The 17,816-nt window shown below is 33.1% G+C and overlaps 2 protein-coding genes across 2 annotated transcripts; one reads left to right on the top strand and one right to left on the bottom strand.

The window, feature by feature from the left end:
* Nucleotides 1-297: 297 nt before the first annotated feature.
* On the top strand, nucleotides 298-1,230 carry LOC140015892 (uncharacterized). The gene has a single exon (XM_072068724.1). It carries the CDS (start codon nucleotides 298-300, stop codon nucleotides 1,228-1,230), a length of 933 nt encoding a protein of 310 aa, XP_071924825.1.
* Nucleotides 1,231-13,636: 12,406 nt separating this feature from the next.
* On the bottom strand, nucleotides 13,637-16,754 carry LOC113712255 (taxadiene 5-alpha hydroxylase-like). The gene is made up of 3 exons (XM_027235585.2): nucleotides 14,489-16,754; nucleotides 14,176-14,363; nucleotides 13,637-13,990 (listed from the first exon to the last, which is right to left on the bottom strand). The coding sequence occupies exons 1-3, from the start codon at nucleotides 15,465-15,467 to the stop codon at nucleotides 13,694-13,696; spliced, it is 1,464 nt and encodes a 487-aa protein (XP_027091386.2). The 5' UTR covers nucleotides 15,468-16,754; the 3' UTR covers nucleotides 13,637-13,693.
* Between the last annotated feature and the right edge of the window lie 1,062 nt (nucleotides 16,755-17,816).

The following is a 17,816-nucleotide window of genomic DNA, read 5'->3' as shown; positions in this document are numbered from 1 at the left end:
TTCCAATCCCTACTTTTGGGAGTTTCTTTTATTAGTTTCACAATACGTTATCAGCACGAGTCTCTACCTTGAACTAAGGAAAAGCACGAGTCTCTACTTTGAGCAAAGGAAAAGCACGAGACGCTGTCAAGGTTCTGCCCGAATAACTTTTGACTACTTATCAAGGTAAAATTCTTTCCTACGAATCTATTACATATTCTTATGGCTAATCTCACAAAACAAGAGTTCATACCTCTTGATATTTCTGGAAAAAATTATTTATCGTGGGTTTTCGATGTTGAAATTCATCTTGAGGCAATGGGTCTTGGTAATACTGTTGTTGATGAGAATGATACCTCAAACCAAGACCGTGCCAAGGCCATGATTTTCCTTCGTCGTCATTTAGATGAAGGATTAAAAATAGAGTATCTTACTGTCAAAGATCCTCTTGTCCTTTGGCGAGATTTGAAAGAAAGATTCGACCACCTGAAATTGGTTGTTCTTCCAAAAGCCCGATATGATTGGCTCCACTTACGACTACAAGATTTCAAATCTGTCAACGAATATAATTCAGCCATGTTCAAAATTACTTCTCAATTATCATTGTGTGGTGAAAAAGTCACTGATGAAAATATGTTAGAGAAAACATTCTCTACTTTTCATGTCTCTAATATGCTCCTGCAGCAGCAATATAGAGAGAAAGGATTTAAGAAATATTCTGAACTTATTGCATGTCTCCTCTTGGCCGAACAAAATAATGAATTATTGCTGAAAAATCACGAGTCCCGACCAACTGGTGCAAGTCCATTCCCTGAAGCGAATGCGACTCAATTTCAAAATTCTGTTCGAGGTCGTGGACGTGGACGTGGCCATAGAGGTGGCCGTGGAAGAGGCCGTGGACGTGGCCGTGGCCGTGGACGTGATCGTAGTAGATTTATGCCCCGTGAAAATTATCACCACGGCAAGCAACAAAATATTTCTCAAGAGAGAGAAAATGACTACGATCCGAAAGAAGGAGAAAAGAAAGTTTATGAAGAAAAATACTACCGATGTGGTATGGAAGGTCACTGGTCCCGTACCTATCGTACGGCTGAACATCTTGTTGACCTCTATCAAGCATCATTGAAAAAGAAAGACAAAGATGTCGAGACAAATTTTATCGATCAAAAGGATGCTTATGATGATGATGATGCTGACATGACACACCTGGATATTGCTGATTTCTTTGAGCATCCTGAAGATGCAAAATGATTATATATTTAATATTTGTCTAGATGTTTGATATGTTGTTAGTTTTGCAGGATTGTCTATTACTTTGGTATGTTGTTTGATATGTTGTTAGTTTTATCATTTTACTTTGCATATGTCTATTCTCGCATCTTTTATTCATGTTTATTTTTGTTATTTTTCTTCCTGAAGAAGAATTGGATGCCAAACATTTGAGACTATATAATGGTGATGATAACATTTGTCTCATTAATAGTGCTTTTATGCACACTATATTGGAAAATAAAAGATATTTTTTGGAGATGGGAAAGACAAATGTTGATACCATCAATGATAGTGCAAAATTAATTGAGTGCTCCGGAAGAGCCACTCTATTTCTTCCTGAAGGAACTAAAATTGTCATAAATAATACACTACTCTCTCCCAAGTCACAAAGGAAATTTATCCGTCGAGATGGATATCAAATTAAGACACTGAATGAGATAATAATAAAAATCAAGTTAGATGAAGGTTGATTATATCATATTAATCATTCGAGTGCGTAATGGTTATCGATATAGTTATTTTCATTCTCATTTGATTTATAACCATCACCTGTAGTAAACCAGAAGTTTACTGATCCCAATGGATATATGATTTGGCAAAAGTGAGAATATTTGAATGTCGACAAATATTTATACATACCCCCTTTATATTATATATGGCTCCAAAAGAAATTTATGTCGGATATGCATCACCTTTTACGATTAAATATCGTAAAATATTGATGAATAATCTATTGATGAGTGATCTATTCCGACATTAGGGGGAGGAAAAGATCAACCAAAAGAAAATCATAAAATTGGATTTCCTCGATCCTCATACAAAACAATGTGAACTAGAAGGAAATCATAAAATTGGATTTCCTCGATCCTCATACAAAACAATGTGAACTAAAAGTTTAAGAAATTCTTCAAATGAAGAAAGTTATATTATCGACCCAGAAGAGTCATTAAATCAACTATTCCTGCAGGAAATACTCGTGTTAAAATTGATATCCCTGAAGGACATGCATAAGTGCTACAAATAAAGGCCGGCCTACCTATATAAGGTATAAATTGATTTCAAATATCTCCGGAGATTAAATAAATGTCATGACAAAATTTAATCTCCTGAAGAGGTCGCTCCTGAAGAGCCAGCTCCCGAAGAGCCAACTCCTGAAGAGAATGAAATTATAGAAAAGTTAATTGGAGCCTAATGAAATGTAGCACTTGATATTATAGAAGTTGATGAGAATCATGAATCTAGATCGGTTGATGAATGTCGTCATAGAAATGATTGGCCAAAAAAATGAAAAAGCCGATACAATCTGAATTAGATTCACTGGCTAAAAGAAATGTATTTGGACCTGTAATCCAAACACCTGAAGATGTAAAGCCAGTTGGATATAAATGGGTTTTTGTAAGACTTGTAGCCCAAGATTTCTCACAAAGATCTGGATTTGATAAAACGTATTTACCTGTAGTGGATACGATCACATTTAGATATCTTGTGAGTATTGCAGTGCATGAAAAACTTGATATGCGTCTGATGGACGTTGTCACTGCTTATGAGAATCTTGAAAATAATATTTACATGAAAATCCCTGAAGGATTCAATATGCCTGAAGCATGTAAATCAAATCCTAGAGATGTGTATTATATTAAAATACAAAAGTTTTTGTATGGGCTCAAGCAATCTGGACATATGTGGTATAACCGTTTCAATGAATGCTTATCTAAAGAAGGTTATACCAATGACCCAATATGTCAATGTGTTTTTATCACGAAAAATGGGTCAAATTTGTGATTATTGCTATATATGGTGATGATATCAATTTGATTGGAACTCCTGAAGAGATCCAAAAGGTTGTCGAATATTTGAAGAAAGAATTTGAGATCAAAGATTTTGGAAAGACAAAATTCTACTTTGGTTTACAAATTGAGCATTTAGAGAGTGAAATTTTTATCCACCAACCTGCTTATACCCAGAAGGTATTAAAGCGGTTCCGTATGAATAAAACACATACATTAAATACCCCAATGGTCGTCAGATCATTGGATCCTAATAAGGATCCCTTTAGGCCACAAGAGGAACATGAAGAGATACTTGGTCTTGAAGTACCATATTTCAGTGCATTTGGTACGCTTATGTATCTTGCTAATTGTACAAGACCAGATATATCAGCTGCTGTGAATTTATTAGCAAGATTTAATTCCTCGCCTACAAGACGACGTTGGAATGAAGAATGGTGAGATTGATATGCTACAAATTCGATCGGATAATAGTTTGGCAGATTTGTTTACCAAGGCTTTGCCGACTGCTATGTTTGGGAAACTGGTGAAGAATATTGGTATGTGTCGGCTAAAAGATCTCATATAATGTTTGCATCAGGGGGAGAATTTATTACACAAGAATAGTGTACTCTTTTTCCTTCATTAGGGTTTTTATCCCACTGGGTTTTTCCCTAGTAAGGTTTTAACGAGGCATATTCTTTGTGTCATGGACATCCAAGGGGGAGTGTTATGAAATAATGATAAGATGTGGATGTCCGTTGATATTCTCTAGATGTGGCTGTCCGTTGATATTCTCAAGGAGGATTACAAGATGAAGATGTCCGTTTGTATTCTCAAGATGATAGTCACATGTTTTCTCCCTAGATTCATGTATTTGTATTTAATAGGGTTCATGTAACTTTGATCTTGGATCACCTATATATAGGGGTGTATCCTACTTCCTTTGTAACCTTGTAACCTTGAAACCTGGAAGTATCTTTGATCAGTAAATATAATAATCTCTCTCTCTTCTTACTCTACTATTCCAATCCCTACTTTTGGGAGTTTCTTTTATTAGTTTCACAATACCAAAATCATAATTGTATTATTCCCAACATTATGAATTGCTAAAATTTATGTTATTAAAAGAGCAGTTGTATTAAGAACAGTTTTGCATTTTTTTTTTTGTAGTTTAGTTGACTGATCGTACTACTTCCAGTATTATGGGTTTCTAATACTCTTATTAAAAGATTCTTTTGTCTCTAGAACGCTTCTTTTAAACGTTTGTGAACAATTTTACTTTAACGGAAGTTCAAGAGCCAAGCCAAGTCACAGCCGTATTTAGATTCAGGTCGTCATGTACTGTTATAAATGTGTAAAATCAATGATAATCCCTTACTCAAAATGGACTATATTGAAATATGTGTTGCTATCTTTTACACTAATCAAGAAACTTAATTCATCTCTCTTCCTTCTCTCTAGAAAAACTCTCTAACTAAAACTTCCTTCAACTCTCCCATACGAAAAAGAAGAAATTTTTTCTAATCTTTCCCTCCGAGGGGAGTCCTCTCTATAGTTATTTTTTTTTTCCATTTGTGTGGTTAAAATCTCTTTTAGAATTTTCTAATAAGATTTTCTTCTCTCTTTAGGATTGTCTAGTGAGAGTTTTTTTGTCTATTAAATTTTTTAGTGAGAGTTTTATTCTTTCCTAGGGATTCAATTCCTAATGAGAATTTTTGATATTTTTTTTATTTATTTTTCTTTTATTAGATCTGAGTTTTTTTATATTTTGATTATCAGATCTAGAATTTCTTGGATCTCTTCGGCAGATCTTATCATAATATCCGGACTTGAAGCAGTTTAATCAGCAGATCTGGTGATTAGAAGTATTTACAGATGTCCGTGGAGTTACAATTATTCCATCTCATTTTTTGAATTTGGAGATTTATAATGTAATTTTTATTATTCTTCAGATCTAGAGTATCCTTTTTTCATATTTGTTCTTCGATATTTGTGTATATTTGATGATGTAATTTCTGTCATTAGTGCAGATTTTAATGAAATTATGATGTTTTATTGAAAAAAAAGGACTATATTGCAGGGCAATACAATCTCAATTAATTCAAAAACGTAAAAATAAATATTAAAAGTCGGCTTCTTCAACCGACTGCTCATATGCAGTGCACATGCATCCACAAACCAAAAACTTGGTGTTGTATAACCTTGCAAACTGTGGGTGCTCAAAGCATGAAAAATGCATCGACTGAATTTGAAGGTTCGAAAAATTGTGCTGACAATATGTTAGTCAAATAGTATTAAAATGTTTTAGCGCCGTACTATCCCTAGAAATCTGCTTGAACTAATAACTTAATAGGGTTTATTAGCTTCAAGAGAAAGTCAATTTATAAAAGAGACAATAATGAAGGCATGCGACAAATGAAAATAGTAAACTACCATGGGCTTGTTTGTATCCGCTTTAGGTTTTGAAAAAATTGATTCTAGAAAATATCTAGAATCGACTAAAGTTACTTGTTAATAGATTATAAATTTTAAAATTTTTTTTACTATTAGAAAATACAAAAACGAATGAAAACATCAGAAAAATTGATTGTTTTCAAGACCAGAGTGTATAATCAAGTTAAATAATTAAACAAGAACAAATCCATGAGTCTTAAAAAGGATTTGAATATTAACAGTTGAGGTTAAATAACTGAACGAGAACAAATCCATGAGCCTTAAAAAGGATTTGAATATCAATGGTTTTTAGTGATTGTAAATATGTGTACTATTTCATGCTCAATCTGCCTAGCTATAATCTTTTAAAGGGAGAAGAAATACAGTTTTGGTTCTCAATGTTCAACACATATACAAATTTAGTCCCTAAAGTTTGACAAAAACAAATCTGATCCCCATTATTTGACACATAGTATCTATAAAAACAAATTTAATCCCCAACATTTTCAATTCGAAGCAAATTTAGGACAAGTGATGGACTTTTTCAATTTTTGACCGAACTAGAAACGTGTAATCATTTGTTTGTTAAATTAAAGTTTTAAAATAGAAGAAAAATAATATCTAACTTTGAATAATAAGAATAACTCACATGATTATACATGAATGACTAATTTACCAAGAAATTTAAAAAATGGAAATTTATTAAACTATACAGAAAATTTGAGTCTTAGGCTTTTCGCCTAGGGGTGGTAGGGATAGAAAGTGAGAATTATTGCACGTGACTATTTTTTATCAGTAATTGGAAAAAATTCTATAAATATTCCAAATCGACTTTAAATTGGATACATTGGAACCATATTTGTTCATGTTAAAATTTTTGGAACTAAAATTTTATAGATGCTAAATATTAAAAACTAAAACTACATTTTTTTGGTCCTAATTTTAGACATTTGAAGTATATTTGTAGGACTAACAAGAATAAATTGAATGCTTTGGTTGAATGGATAAGAAAATTAATACTTAGTGACGTACCCCGACCTTGATGGTGAAGTTCCATCGACTAGTTACATGTTCTGCTCTAAATTGCCCAAAACCAACCTTCGACATAAAGATAAGCAAAATATATGCAAGATTGGTAAAAACTTTCCTAAAACAGATTATGTTGTGATTAGAGGTGGCAATATGGATAAATGGTTCATAATTGGTTTTGACTTAATGGATGGTGGATGAAATTTATCCAATCCATTTAGATCCATTTAATAAATGGATCTAAATGGATGGATCTAAATGGATTAAATAAAAACCAATTATCCATTTAAATATTTTTGTTACTTTTTTTTTTGTATTACCATTTCTTGTAAATTCAAGCCACAAAATACCACGGATGTAAATTCAAGCAAAATGAACCTTCATTTCACTAAAAAACTATCTGAAATTATTATTATTATTATATATATATATATGTATATCTATTACATATTACAGAGTAGCCATATATTGCAAACTAGCCCAAACAATAGAAGTCCTGCATAGACCGTATGTAGGGTATCTACAAAAATACCAACACTAGCTTTTATTCGTACTCACACAACACTTGCAGTGTCTACTACTAAAGCCACGGATGACTTTTGAGCTCAACATCTAGTAATCAGGTGCATGGGTGTACCAAGCAGGGCATGTTCCCTTTGTCCTGAGCAATCCGGCAAACGGTGAATCAGGCATTCTGGCTCTCTCTTCTTCTTCTTCTTCAACGTTCTCAGGGGAATTTCATCAAGCGCTTCATAAACATAATAAGCAGAGTGCTAGTCACAACACCTTCATGAATTGCCAAAAAAATTAGTCTTGTTTAATGAATCCCGACCCCAAATAGATATTGCGAGCTTGTAATATAAAAATGTAGAGAAAAAAGAAGGGAAGGAAATGGAAGGAAATCAAGAAAGGAAGTGGGGAGGCTAAACCGCAAATTCTGTGGTGCCAGGTTACTATTCACGGGGACGGCTTTTTCACACCCCAACTGCAATTTTATGATGGCTCCTTTTTTAGTCATTTCCTTTCCCTCTCTTTTATTTGGTTTTTAAGTAAATGGATATATATGGTTTTTGTGGATAATCCATATAAATCCATTTAATTTAATGGTTTTACTTTGATCAACCATTTAAAACCAATACTATAAATGGATAATCCATTATCCATTTAATTATAGATTATATGGATGGATAAATGGATCTCAATCCAAATTGCCGCTTCTAGTTGTGATATAACTTTTTTTTATAAAATAAAAGTCAATATTATTAATAAATTAGTTGGAAATCGTCTAGCATAATTTGTTTGACAAAGCAATCTATACTAAGGACAGAAAATACATAGAACATGTTACAAATATATCTGATTTGAAAAATCATTAGATTTAATAGAGTTACAAAATATAAAAGATTATGCTGTGAATCACAAATCATCAGATCTAACCAATTGCACAAGCTACTCCATAGATATATGTGCATATCTATTCTTTTAGATCTGATGTCCAACTGGTTCAAAATCAAAACTAATTATGAGATCTGATAAGAAAACCCAAAGAATTCCAAATCTAACAAACAGATCTAAAAATATTCTTAGATCTGGGAAAAAATAACAAAATTTGAACAAAACTACCACTAGAATAACTTTGAAGAGAAGAAAACTCTTATTAATAAAACATTAAGAGAGACAAAACTCTCACTAGGATATTTTAAGAGAAATTTTATTAAACAAAAAATAAAAACAAGGGAAGAGGAAAGGAGACCTTGATTTGACGTCAAGATCTCTCTCCTTTGGAGAAAGAATAGTAGAGAGAATGGATAGGATATCCTAAGAGAGACTTTATTAAACAAAAAATAAAAGCAAAGGAAGAGGAAAGGAGATCTTGACTTGATGTCATGATCTCGCCCCTATGGAAGAAACACGGTAAAGTGAAGGCAGAGAGAATGGATGGGAAGAGAGATACTAATGTATATCATGACTTTAGGTTGCGATATAACTTTAATCAATTATAAATACACAGATCCACCTGCAAGTAATATAGTAAGTAATAGCTTGAATTCGTGGGGAAGGAATGTGTTGAATGGTACGGTAGAGGGAGTGTAAGAGGTACCGGATTTAAAATCTCTTACTTATACTTAAAAAAAAATCTTGAATTCCTGAAATGTTATGTTATTACTGCAACTATGATTAGTAGATTTGTTGAGTTACCATTCCCACCAGCCACATTGCTTTTTTTTTTAATATAAAACATCATAATTTCATTAAAATCTACAGAAGTTACATCATTAACCATACACAGATATCAAAGAATAGATATGAGAAAAATGGATACTACAAATTTGAAGAATAAATAAAAATTAAGATAAAATAATTGTAACTTCAAGAAAGTTTATGCATGCATTCAATCACTAGATTTACTAATTAATTGCTTTTGATCCAAATATTATAGTGAGATCTGCCCAATAGAATCAAGAAATTATAGATCTAACGATCAAGACCTAAAAAATTCAAATCTAACAATAGGAAAAAAAATGTGTAGAACCCAAAAAAATTCACCAAAAATATATAGGAGTTATATTTGACAAAATGAATGTATATGAAGAGGCAATTTACACATATAAGAGTATGTGTGGAAGAAAAAGAGGAATAAATATTAACAATATATCATTAATTACACATAATAATAAGACTTTCAATCTTTCACTCTTCTCAACTGATACAATAATAAGATTCCCTATTTATAGATTAGATGACTTGGTAAACAAGTCTTACAATCATAAGAAATTTTTTAATAAAATATTGATTCCTACATAACAAAACTACCATAACTGGATTCAAATAGAATTATTAAAAACTTTAACTTGACTAAAACACTACTAAATAATAATGAAAATTTTCTATTTTTGAGCCTTGATTTAATATGTCAATATTGTCTCTATTAAATCAAGTTCTTTCTTGGATCGAATTCAACACAATCAGAACATTAATCTCCCTTGCAAATTCAGTCAACATCACTTTATAGTAGTTCTTCATCTACAAACACTTTTTGCATTGCAATAATCCATGTATCTAGATAGACTGTTTTAGTCGCACAATTTGCTGTCAATCTATTGACAACTCATCACTGCTCATCACTTTGTGATTTTTGTAATCACAATTCAACTAACAAGATTCTTCTTCGATCTCTGTCTTTCCAACAACAATCAATTTGACAATTCATGGTCCAATCTTTATCAATTGAATTCTCCATGACCAATCTTGTGGTCTAAGTTGATCAACTAATTTCTTTATAGTAATTCTTATGCTCTAACTCTAATCACGAAAAATACCCAAGACTAATCTCATAGTCAGCACAATTTTTCAATATTTACAAAGCATCTCAAGATCAATTTCTTGAACCTAGAACTCTGATAGCAGATGTACAAGCCAAAAAATTTTATCAAAATATATAGGAGATATATTTGATAAAATAAATGTATATAGGGAGGCAATTTACACACATAAGAGTATGTGTGGGAGAAGAAGAGGAATAAATATCACCTATATATCATTAATTACACATAATAACAAAATTCTCAATCCTTTACTCTTCTATATTGATACAATATTAAGACTCCTTATTTATAGATTAGATGACTAGTTAAACAAGTCTTATAATCATAAGAAATTTCCTAATAAAATACTAATTCTTACATAACAAAACCACGATAATTGGACTCAAATAGAATTACTAAAACTTTAACTTGACTAAAACATTGCTAAATAATAATATGAAAAATTCATAATTTTGAGTTTTGATTTAATATGCCAACAAAATGAAAAAAAAAAGAACTACCTAAAACTCCCACTAGAAATCCTAAGAGAGAATAAAACTCTAAGTTTAGAAGAGAAGAAAACTCTCACTAGACAACTCTAGAAGATAAAAAAAATCTCATTAGAAAAACTTAGAAGAGAGTTTATTCACATAAACTCAAAAGAATCTAGAGAAAGGCTCCTCTCATAGGGAAAGATCAGAAAAATTTAATCTCTCTCTTATGGGAGAAATTTTTTTTTGTTGGGAATTCAACTATTTACGATGATAATGGCCCCGTGTAGATGAGACGGATTCATATAATTTTGCCAAGTAACCCTTGATGTTTTAGAATAGATTTTAATATATATATATATATATATATATAAGTAAATGTCCATTTTTTTCAAACGGCAAAAGACACCAGTTACCATGTGATAATTGTGATAATTTTGAAATGTGATTTAATTTTAGGACATCCAACTAAAGAAAAATTATTATACTAGGACTTTGAAGACTAGAATTTTTTTTTGGTCATCTTTGCTAATCAACTGCTAGGAATTTTAGTTGCTAATGAGTATTGATAATGGAGAATTTTGGTCTCAACTTTTGAAATGAAGTAAAGATCACGACACGTTCTTATACTACTGCGAGTTCCCCATGAGACTTTTCATGGACGTATCACAAATCTTGTTTGCTACAATTGACTTGGAAGATATATATGCAAATTTCTTCTTGCATACTCAAGGCTGCAAATAATTCTTCTGTAATTGATCGCTGGCTAGATACAATTATTTTCTTTTTGCTTGAATTTAGTGATCTTCCGACCATCTTTGGCAACGTGTCTTTTCTTGCACATGAGATCCTCAGTTCTACTTCTATATTTATATCAAGTGCCGCTTCTATACTTATATCAAGTGTTCTCTTTATTTAATTTGTCATGTGCTATTTATTTAAATTTTTTCTATTTTCATGTGATAAGTAGAATTGACACTGAATTTGATATCGGATAATAATACAAAGAATTCTAACTACTTTTCTTGAGTGCTATTCGCGCCACCATAGCCGAACATTTGATGCATATTCACGTAATAGACAACATGATTCCCATTCCAATAGATTATCGGGGAAATGCATTGTCAAGTGGCTAAATTCTACTTTCGACTCTTAAACTATAGATATATTACAACTTTAGTACTTAGATTTTATTTTTGAATATTTTACTCCATAAATATGAAATCCCTTTTGTTCTTAAAACTTCATTTCCGGACACTTCTAGCAAAAAACCATGAAATCCATCACATGGAATTGTCAAAACTAACAAAATAGCAGGCTAGTGATGTTCCAAATTTAAGAACAAAAGTGCGATGGATTTGTTTTATCCTTAATGCGTTAAAGTGTCAATAGCGAAATTTAAGAACTAAAATATGATGAGTTTTGTAGTTTAAGGGATAAGTATCTAAAAATAAATTTTATAGCCTAAAGTGAAAGTGTGTCTATTATTTTAGGTGTCCAAAGTGGAATTTAGCCTTGTCAAGTTGTTTAACCAAGCTAAGGGATTATAAATTGAACATTGATTTCATAGATTTTCTGCTGCAGATGAAGGCTAGGAAGTAGCTTCAGCAGAAGAATCAATGCACTATTAGTAGATCATTTGAACTTCTTATTGTAATTTACTCTGAATAATAGGATTTATTTTCTTTTCATTCTGAGCATTTTCATGCCGCGCATCATTCCAAACCGGTTTTCAGCTGATTTGATCTTCTAAATATTTATAGCCCTTCCATAATTTTTTATGCGAGACTTATTCTTGTTTTGCCTCTATGCTTTGTATCTAGTGTCAGATACAGATACAGGAGTCAAACTTAATAAGTAATCTGCAAATTGTGAGGAAAGTTGTTCTTGTTTTGGCTCCTGTACCTCGTATCAAGACGATGATGATACAAGGACTCAAACAACATAGGAAAATTTTGTTAATGCATTAAAGTCAAAAGTCAAATTTGCACCGGTCTACAGCCGTTGTAACCTGAAAAACCGAACCAACACAAATTCGTTAGGAAGGACTTTTAACGAAATTCTTGGTTGTTGCCTTGTTGGAGGAAAACGACACAAAGAGGCCTGAAGAGATGTATGCTCGATCCCAGCTGAATTACGTACTTTGTAACTACCATCAATTATTGTGACAAACTGCAACTCATGAAATAAAATCATGTTTGACCTAGAAAGAATGATATGGCCTTAGATTCGGAGAGCATTAATTAATAAGAGGTGTAATACGGGTAAAAAATCACCTATTACAACTTTTTCTACTATATTTTTTTGTATACTATCTATCTGATTGACACGTGTCCCATGTAATAATAAATAAGAATTCAAGTTTTAAAATCTCTCGATTCACGAGACACTCATCACTTTAAAAAATTGTATAATAAAGTATAACATAGAAATATGTAACAACAGAGCTCAAGCAGGCGTAGTTCTGAAGTTGCCATTTGACATCTTTGACATTTTTATGCCCTTTGTCTTTGGTAAAAAAATAATAAATAAATAAGGAAAATAATGGGAAAAATAAAGAGGAAAGAACAATTGAGTGAGACTTGAACGGGATTTGGGGCAGGGACGGTCATCAGTATGACCGTCCCTGCACGGTTGAAATTTTTGTGCGGCTGAGTTTTGCCCTCAAAAAAATGTGCGGCTGAAATAACACCATGTAACTCGATTTCCGCGCCAAGTGTGGGGCCCACCACTATCTGTTGTGAAAATACAACCTGTGGAAAAAAAATTACACGGTGAACAAAAGAAGTTGCCCCGAGTCCACTTGAACGCGTATTCTAGGATGTGACAGGTCAGAATCTTTGATTGGTAGATTATACTCTGTTCTCTGTAGCCAGAATCTTTAATTACTAGGTAATATATACCAGGTTCCTTGTAACCCGAAACATATAAGATACCCCATTTGACGTCTATTGTTATTGCATGTGCTTGGGTTTTAATCAAACAAGTTTTTTAACAATTTTGTTTATAATAACCTCAAAAATATCGTAAAATCTTAAAATATACACGTCCAAAAGTCAAAACATCAAAAATACACACCATCTTTCTCTTCTACTACTACTTCTCATTTTAGTTCGCTGCCACCATCACCACCACTTGTCCTGCCGGTGCCGACAATCCCCCTCTTTTTCCCCCTTCTCTCTCCCTCTTTCCCCTTCTCCGACCTCCCTCTCCCTCTCCCTCCCCCAGCTCCTCCTCCTCCTCCCCCCTTCCACCCCCCACCCCCTCCTCTATGCATTCTTGAAGTTGTTACTGCTAGCAAGTGAATTAATATAAGAAAATGAACGAAGGCCAATTTGCTTCTCTTGAAGCATAAACAGCTTTTTAATGCAAAATTTTATAAGTTACAAATGTCTAATCCAATTACAATCTTATTTTATGACAACTTGGGAGAAATTCTAATTGGCATTCCGTGAGAGGGAAATGGTAGAGGATCCACAGCTATAGGTTCCTCAGGATTGACTAAGGACCATTCATATTGGGTAACCACAAAATGTATCAGTATTAGGATGTTTAACTTGGCCAATTGAGATCCAGCACACTGCCTTGGTCCTCCACCAAATGGAGAATAAACATAAGGTTGAACAGGCTTCTCAAATCTGCTTGGATTAAATGTCAGAGGGTCTTCAAAATACTCTGATTCATAATGTGTTCCATAAGCAGTCCAGAGCACCTGCAGAGAGGAAGCACAGCCCCTGTTAGATTTTAATCTTCCGTTGCTGTAACCAATAATTCAATGTCGCAAAAAGTACTAATAAAACCTTGGCTAAGAGAAAAACTGAGATTTTACTCGCTCCCGGAAACCATATTGCTTTTGAACAAATATAAAAGAACTGTTGGGGCTGGGGAAAATTTTACCTTCCAGCCTTTTGGAATTGTATATCCGTCGAATTCAATGTCTGCAATTGTTTTTCTGAATGAGCCAAAGATGGGAGGGTACATCCTCATGCTTTCCCTAGCAACTTGCCAAGTATAATTCATCTTCTTTATGTCCTCTAGTGTCAAGGTTTCACCTGGTTTTCTGTTGTCCTTTACGTCAAGATGTTCTGCAATGTATTTAATAACATTAAATAAGAATATTATAACAATTGCAACATGAAATTAAAGGATAATCCTATTAGGCTAATTAAACATGAATTAGCAAGCAAGAAAATATGAAAATGTTATGTACCTTGAAGAAGTTGGGAATAGCATTTTGGATGATGAGCCAACATCCTAAAGGTCATGGTGATGGCAAAAGACGTGGTATCATGTGCAGCAAAAACCAGCAGAACCATATTATCCAACACTTCCTTCTCGCTCATTTCGCCTTGGATCATTGCCTTTACCAGCCGGAAAAGTAGCATTCCTCCCTCTTCTCCTCCTTGCTGGAATTCAATTTCTTCTCTCTTTTTTCTTACTATATTTAGCAACATCTTCTCTACCTCAACTCTTGCATTTTTTGCCCTGGAAAACGCCGACCCGGGGAATTTAACTGGGGGAGAGAACACCCCTTCCAAGACTCTCTCAAAGATTCCCAACATTTTTTGTTCTACTTCAATTCCAAGCATGCATTTAAGCACAATGTCGAATGTTAAAGTTTTGGTAAACCTATACAGGCTGATAATGTTCTTACCCTGCCAATTTTCGTCCAAATGCAACTGAACAGTGTTGCACATCTTTGGGACCGTTGCCTCCAGGCCAGAACAGCTGAGGCTGGTGGCAATGATTCCTCGAATGCAACGGTGTGCATCCCCTTGTTTTCCCATGATAGAATCAGAGCCCATGAGCTGAACAGCTGAAGTAGGCCATGAACTGACCACCAACTTGAATTCATTAGACAGAAAGAACTTATTGGCTTCAGCTCCATTTACAACCACAGTTGGTGATCCCATCAAGCTAGTTTTGAAGGTCTTCCCATATTTCTTGATTCTTGGTTGAACAAACTCCTGGTACAATTTGTTATTTTTTTGGGCTTTGAGGAAGTCTAAGGTTTCACCAATCCAAGGAAGGCCTAGTTCTCCTGGTGGTAATAATTTCTTGTCTCTAGAGCTCTTGTAGTTATAAAACACAATGGCAAGAGCCAATGCAATAAATATAGAAAACAAAGGCAGAAGAAAGTTTAAATCGATAGCCATATTGGTGTTGAAGAAAGAAGATTGAAGGGACATGAGGTTCTGAGGAGCTTAGTGTTTGTGTGGTTTAGCGGACGAGTATTCTGCAGATTTATAGTATCAGCTCCGCAGGAGGGGATGTGTATCGTCATTTGAAAATTACTAAAGTCAACCTTTTCAAGTGTTCCATCTGTAGCATTCTACTATACTCAAATATTTGTTTAATTAAATCGACAAACCAGAAACCAATCTGGTATCAGAGCCACTTAGCTACTCTAAATCTTTTAATCTCAAGGGCTTTTTCTCTACTAATTTTGATTTTGTGAAAACGAATCTTATATAATTAATTTGTGAAAATGAAGTTTTTTTAAAAAATAACTCGTGTGTTCTCTTATGCTGTTGAAAAAAAATAAAACTATAAGGGTATGTTTAAAACAAACTACAAAAGCTGATTTTGACTAATTAATGACCAAATTACCCTTTTGTAGTGCATAAATCGCCCTTTTAAAATTTTGAAGTTTCTATCATTGAAGAATACAATAACAAAGCTTTATGAGAATTAGTTGAGAACTAGCAAAAATGTCATTGGTCCAAGGTAATTATCACCAAAACTTAAAGTGTTATAAGATTATAACTTCTAGATGAGTTTTGGCTCGAATTAAATTTGGCTTCATTAGAGTTTAGGGCCATATTATCAAGAAAATGGAATGGAGTTTAGGTCTACTATACCTCCAATCTTGAGATCGGTAACAAATTATATAACCTCCCCAAAGGTTTCTAACAATTCCAAGAAGCTCCCTTCAAATTTTAAATATCATATAAACCTCCCTTATTTTTATTGTTTATGCCACAAAGTAGACCAAATCAGACAAGTATTTTTCCAAATACCTTAAAATATCCTTTTATAGTCAAAAGAACAAGAAAAAAAGAGTTTCCTAATAACATTCTTTAACTTTTACTCGTCACTAGAATAATTGTCAATTCACTTTCGACGATCACGAGTAACCTTCTCTTCCCAGAAAGAATACTTCAAAACCAAATCCTATACATTTCAAGCAATTTGAGTAGCCTAATAGCTCTCAATCACAAAGCTATTGATTCCATACTAATTGCGAACAAATGCTATCTAACTGTCAAATATTTCCGCGACAACCACTTCTTGATACCTTAAAATTCAACCTCATTACTCGACTAAAACTGAATATCTGCCCTAAACCAAATTCCTTATCCCTTTATCAAATCTGTCCAAATTGCAACAACCTTCCATCAATCCAGTCCCTAAAAAACTTCCATTTCCCTGACATTTTGATCTCTATGAACACCTAATTCTAGCAACCCATAAAAGCAAAATTACAGGGATCATATTTACCAAGACGGAGGAAATGAATAGTTGAGAGAAACAAGGAAAAAGGAAAGGCGTAGCAGAGGTAGCAAACACTAATCGGTAGTAGGCATGTGAACACTAAGACTTTGAGAAGGGAGCTCGGCTAAGGAGGGTGGACAAAGGGGAAAGAAAAGAGGAGGGCAATTTGACAATTTGACAATTTGTTTGTGAAGGAGGATAGAGGAAAAAGAGCAAGTACTTTTATGATTTTTTTTTCATTTTATTTGTTTATTTCCTTTTCCTTTGTTGGAATATGTGTTTAATTTCCTTTTTTTTCCTTTGTGGAAAATATGTCTTTACTTATAGGAAAAGGTATTTTAGTATGTTTATACTATGAAGGGAGGCAAGTGTAATTTTTAAACTTAGAGGGAAGCTTGTTGAATTATCAGAAACCTCAAGAGTGGTTTCTAAAAATATCCTTCTTTTATCCATCACAGATTAGTAAGCTATTTTACCTTGTCGGGCGGTATTTTGACTTCCCGAAGAAATAAGCTGGAGTATATGAAATGAAATAACGTTTGTAAATTTGGAAAGAAAATAAAAGTCGAGTATAATTTTCAGTCGATCTTAACTTAGCATATCTAATATTTAGTGTATCACGTATGAACAATTTTACTTTTTTCTTTATCTTTTTTGGAATATCGATTACAATTATACTTTTTTCTTTATCTGTTTAGTCATTGCGCCATTCAGATTCAAGTTGCTAACTTGTATTGTATTTTTCTTAAATTTGCTCTAATGGAAAAAGTTATGCCAAACATACCAAAGATATGACATATATAAAGAACATATACTACATGTATATAGAATTAATTAAAAATTATACTGTAAAACTCGAAAGACACTTAAAAAGTCAAATGAAGCACCTGCAACCTCAAAAATATCTATACTTCTTCCCAACCACTCTATCTACTAATTAAATTCCATAGTATTTCTAAGTTTACATCGAATTGTAATGCAGGACAATACAATTTCAATTGAGTCAAAAACATAAAAACAAATACTAAAAGTCGGCTTCTCCA

The sequence above is a fragment of the Coffea arabica genome, chromosome 10c (genome assembly GCF_036785885.1).
Source record: "Coffea arabica cultivar ET-39 chromosome 10c, Coffea Arabica ET-39 HiFi, whole genome shotgun sequence".
NCBI classification, from domain to species: domain Eukaryota; kingdom Viridiplantae; phylum Streptophyta; class Magnoliopsida; order Gentianales; family Rubiaceae; genus Coffea; species Coffea arabica.
The sequence above is the reverse complement of the archived record's forward strand: the minus strand, read 5'-3'. Positions and strand labels throughout refer to the sequence as shown.

Bases quoted from the DNA above. Each gene is read 5' to 3' on its own strand.
- LOC113712255 (XM_027235585.2), bottom strand. From the start codon at position 15,467: ATGTCCCTTCAATCTTCTTTCTTCAACACCAATATGGCTATCGATTTA. The intron at 14,364-14,488 runs GTACATAACATT...AATACATTGCAG, and splicing joins CTATTCCCAACTTCTTCAAG to AACATCTTGACGTAAAGGAC. The intron at 13,991-14,175 runs GTAAAATTTTCC...TCCTCTCTGCAG, and splicing joins CAATTCCAAAAGGCTGGAAG to GTGCTCTGGACTGCTTATGG.
- LOC140015892 (XM_072068724.1), top strand. From the start codon at position 298: ATGGGTCTTGGTAATACTGTTGTTGATGAGAATGATACCTCAAACCAA.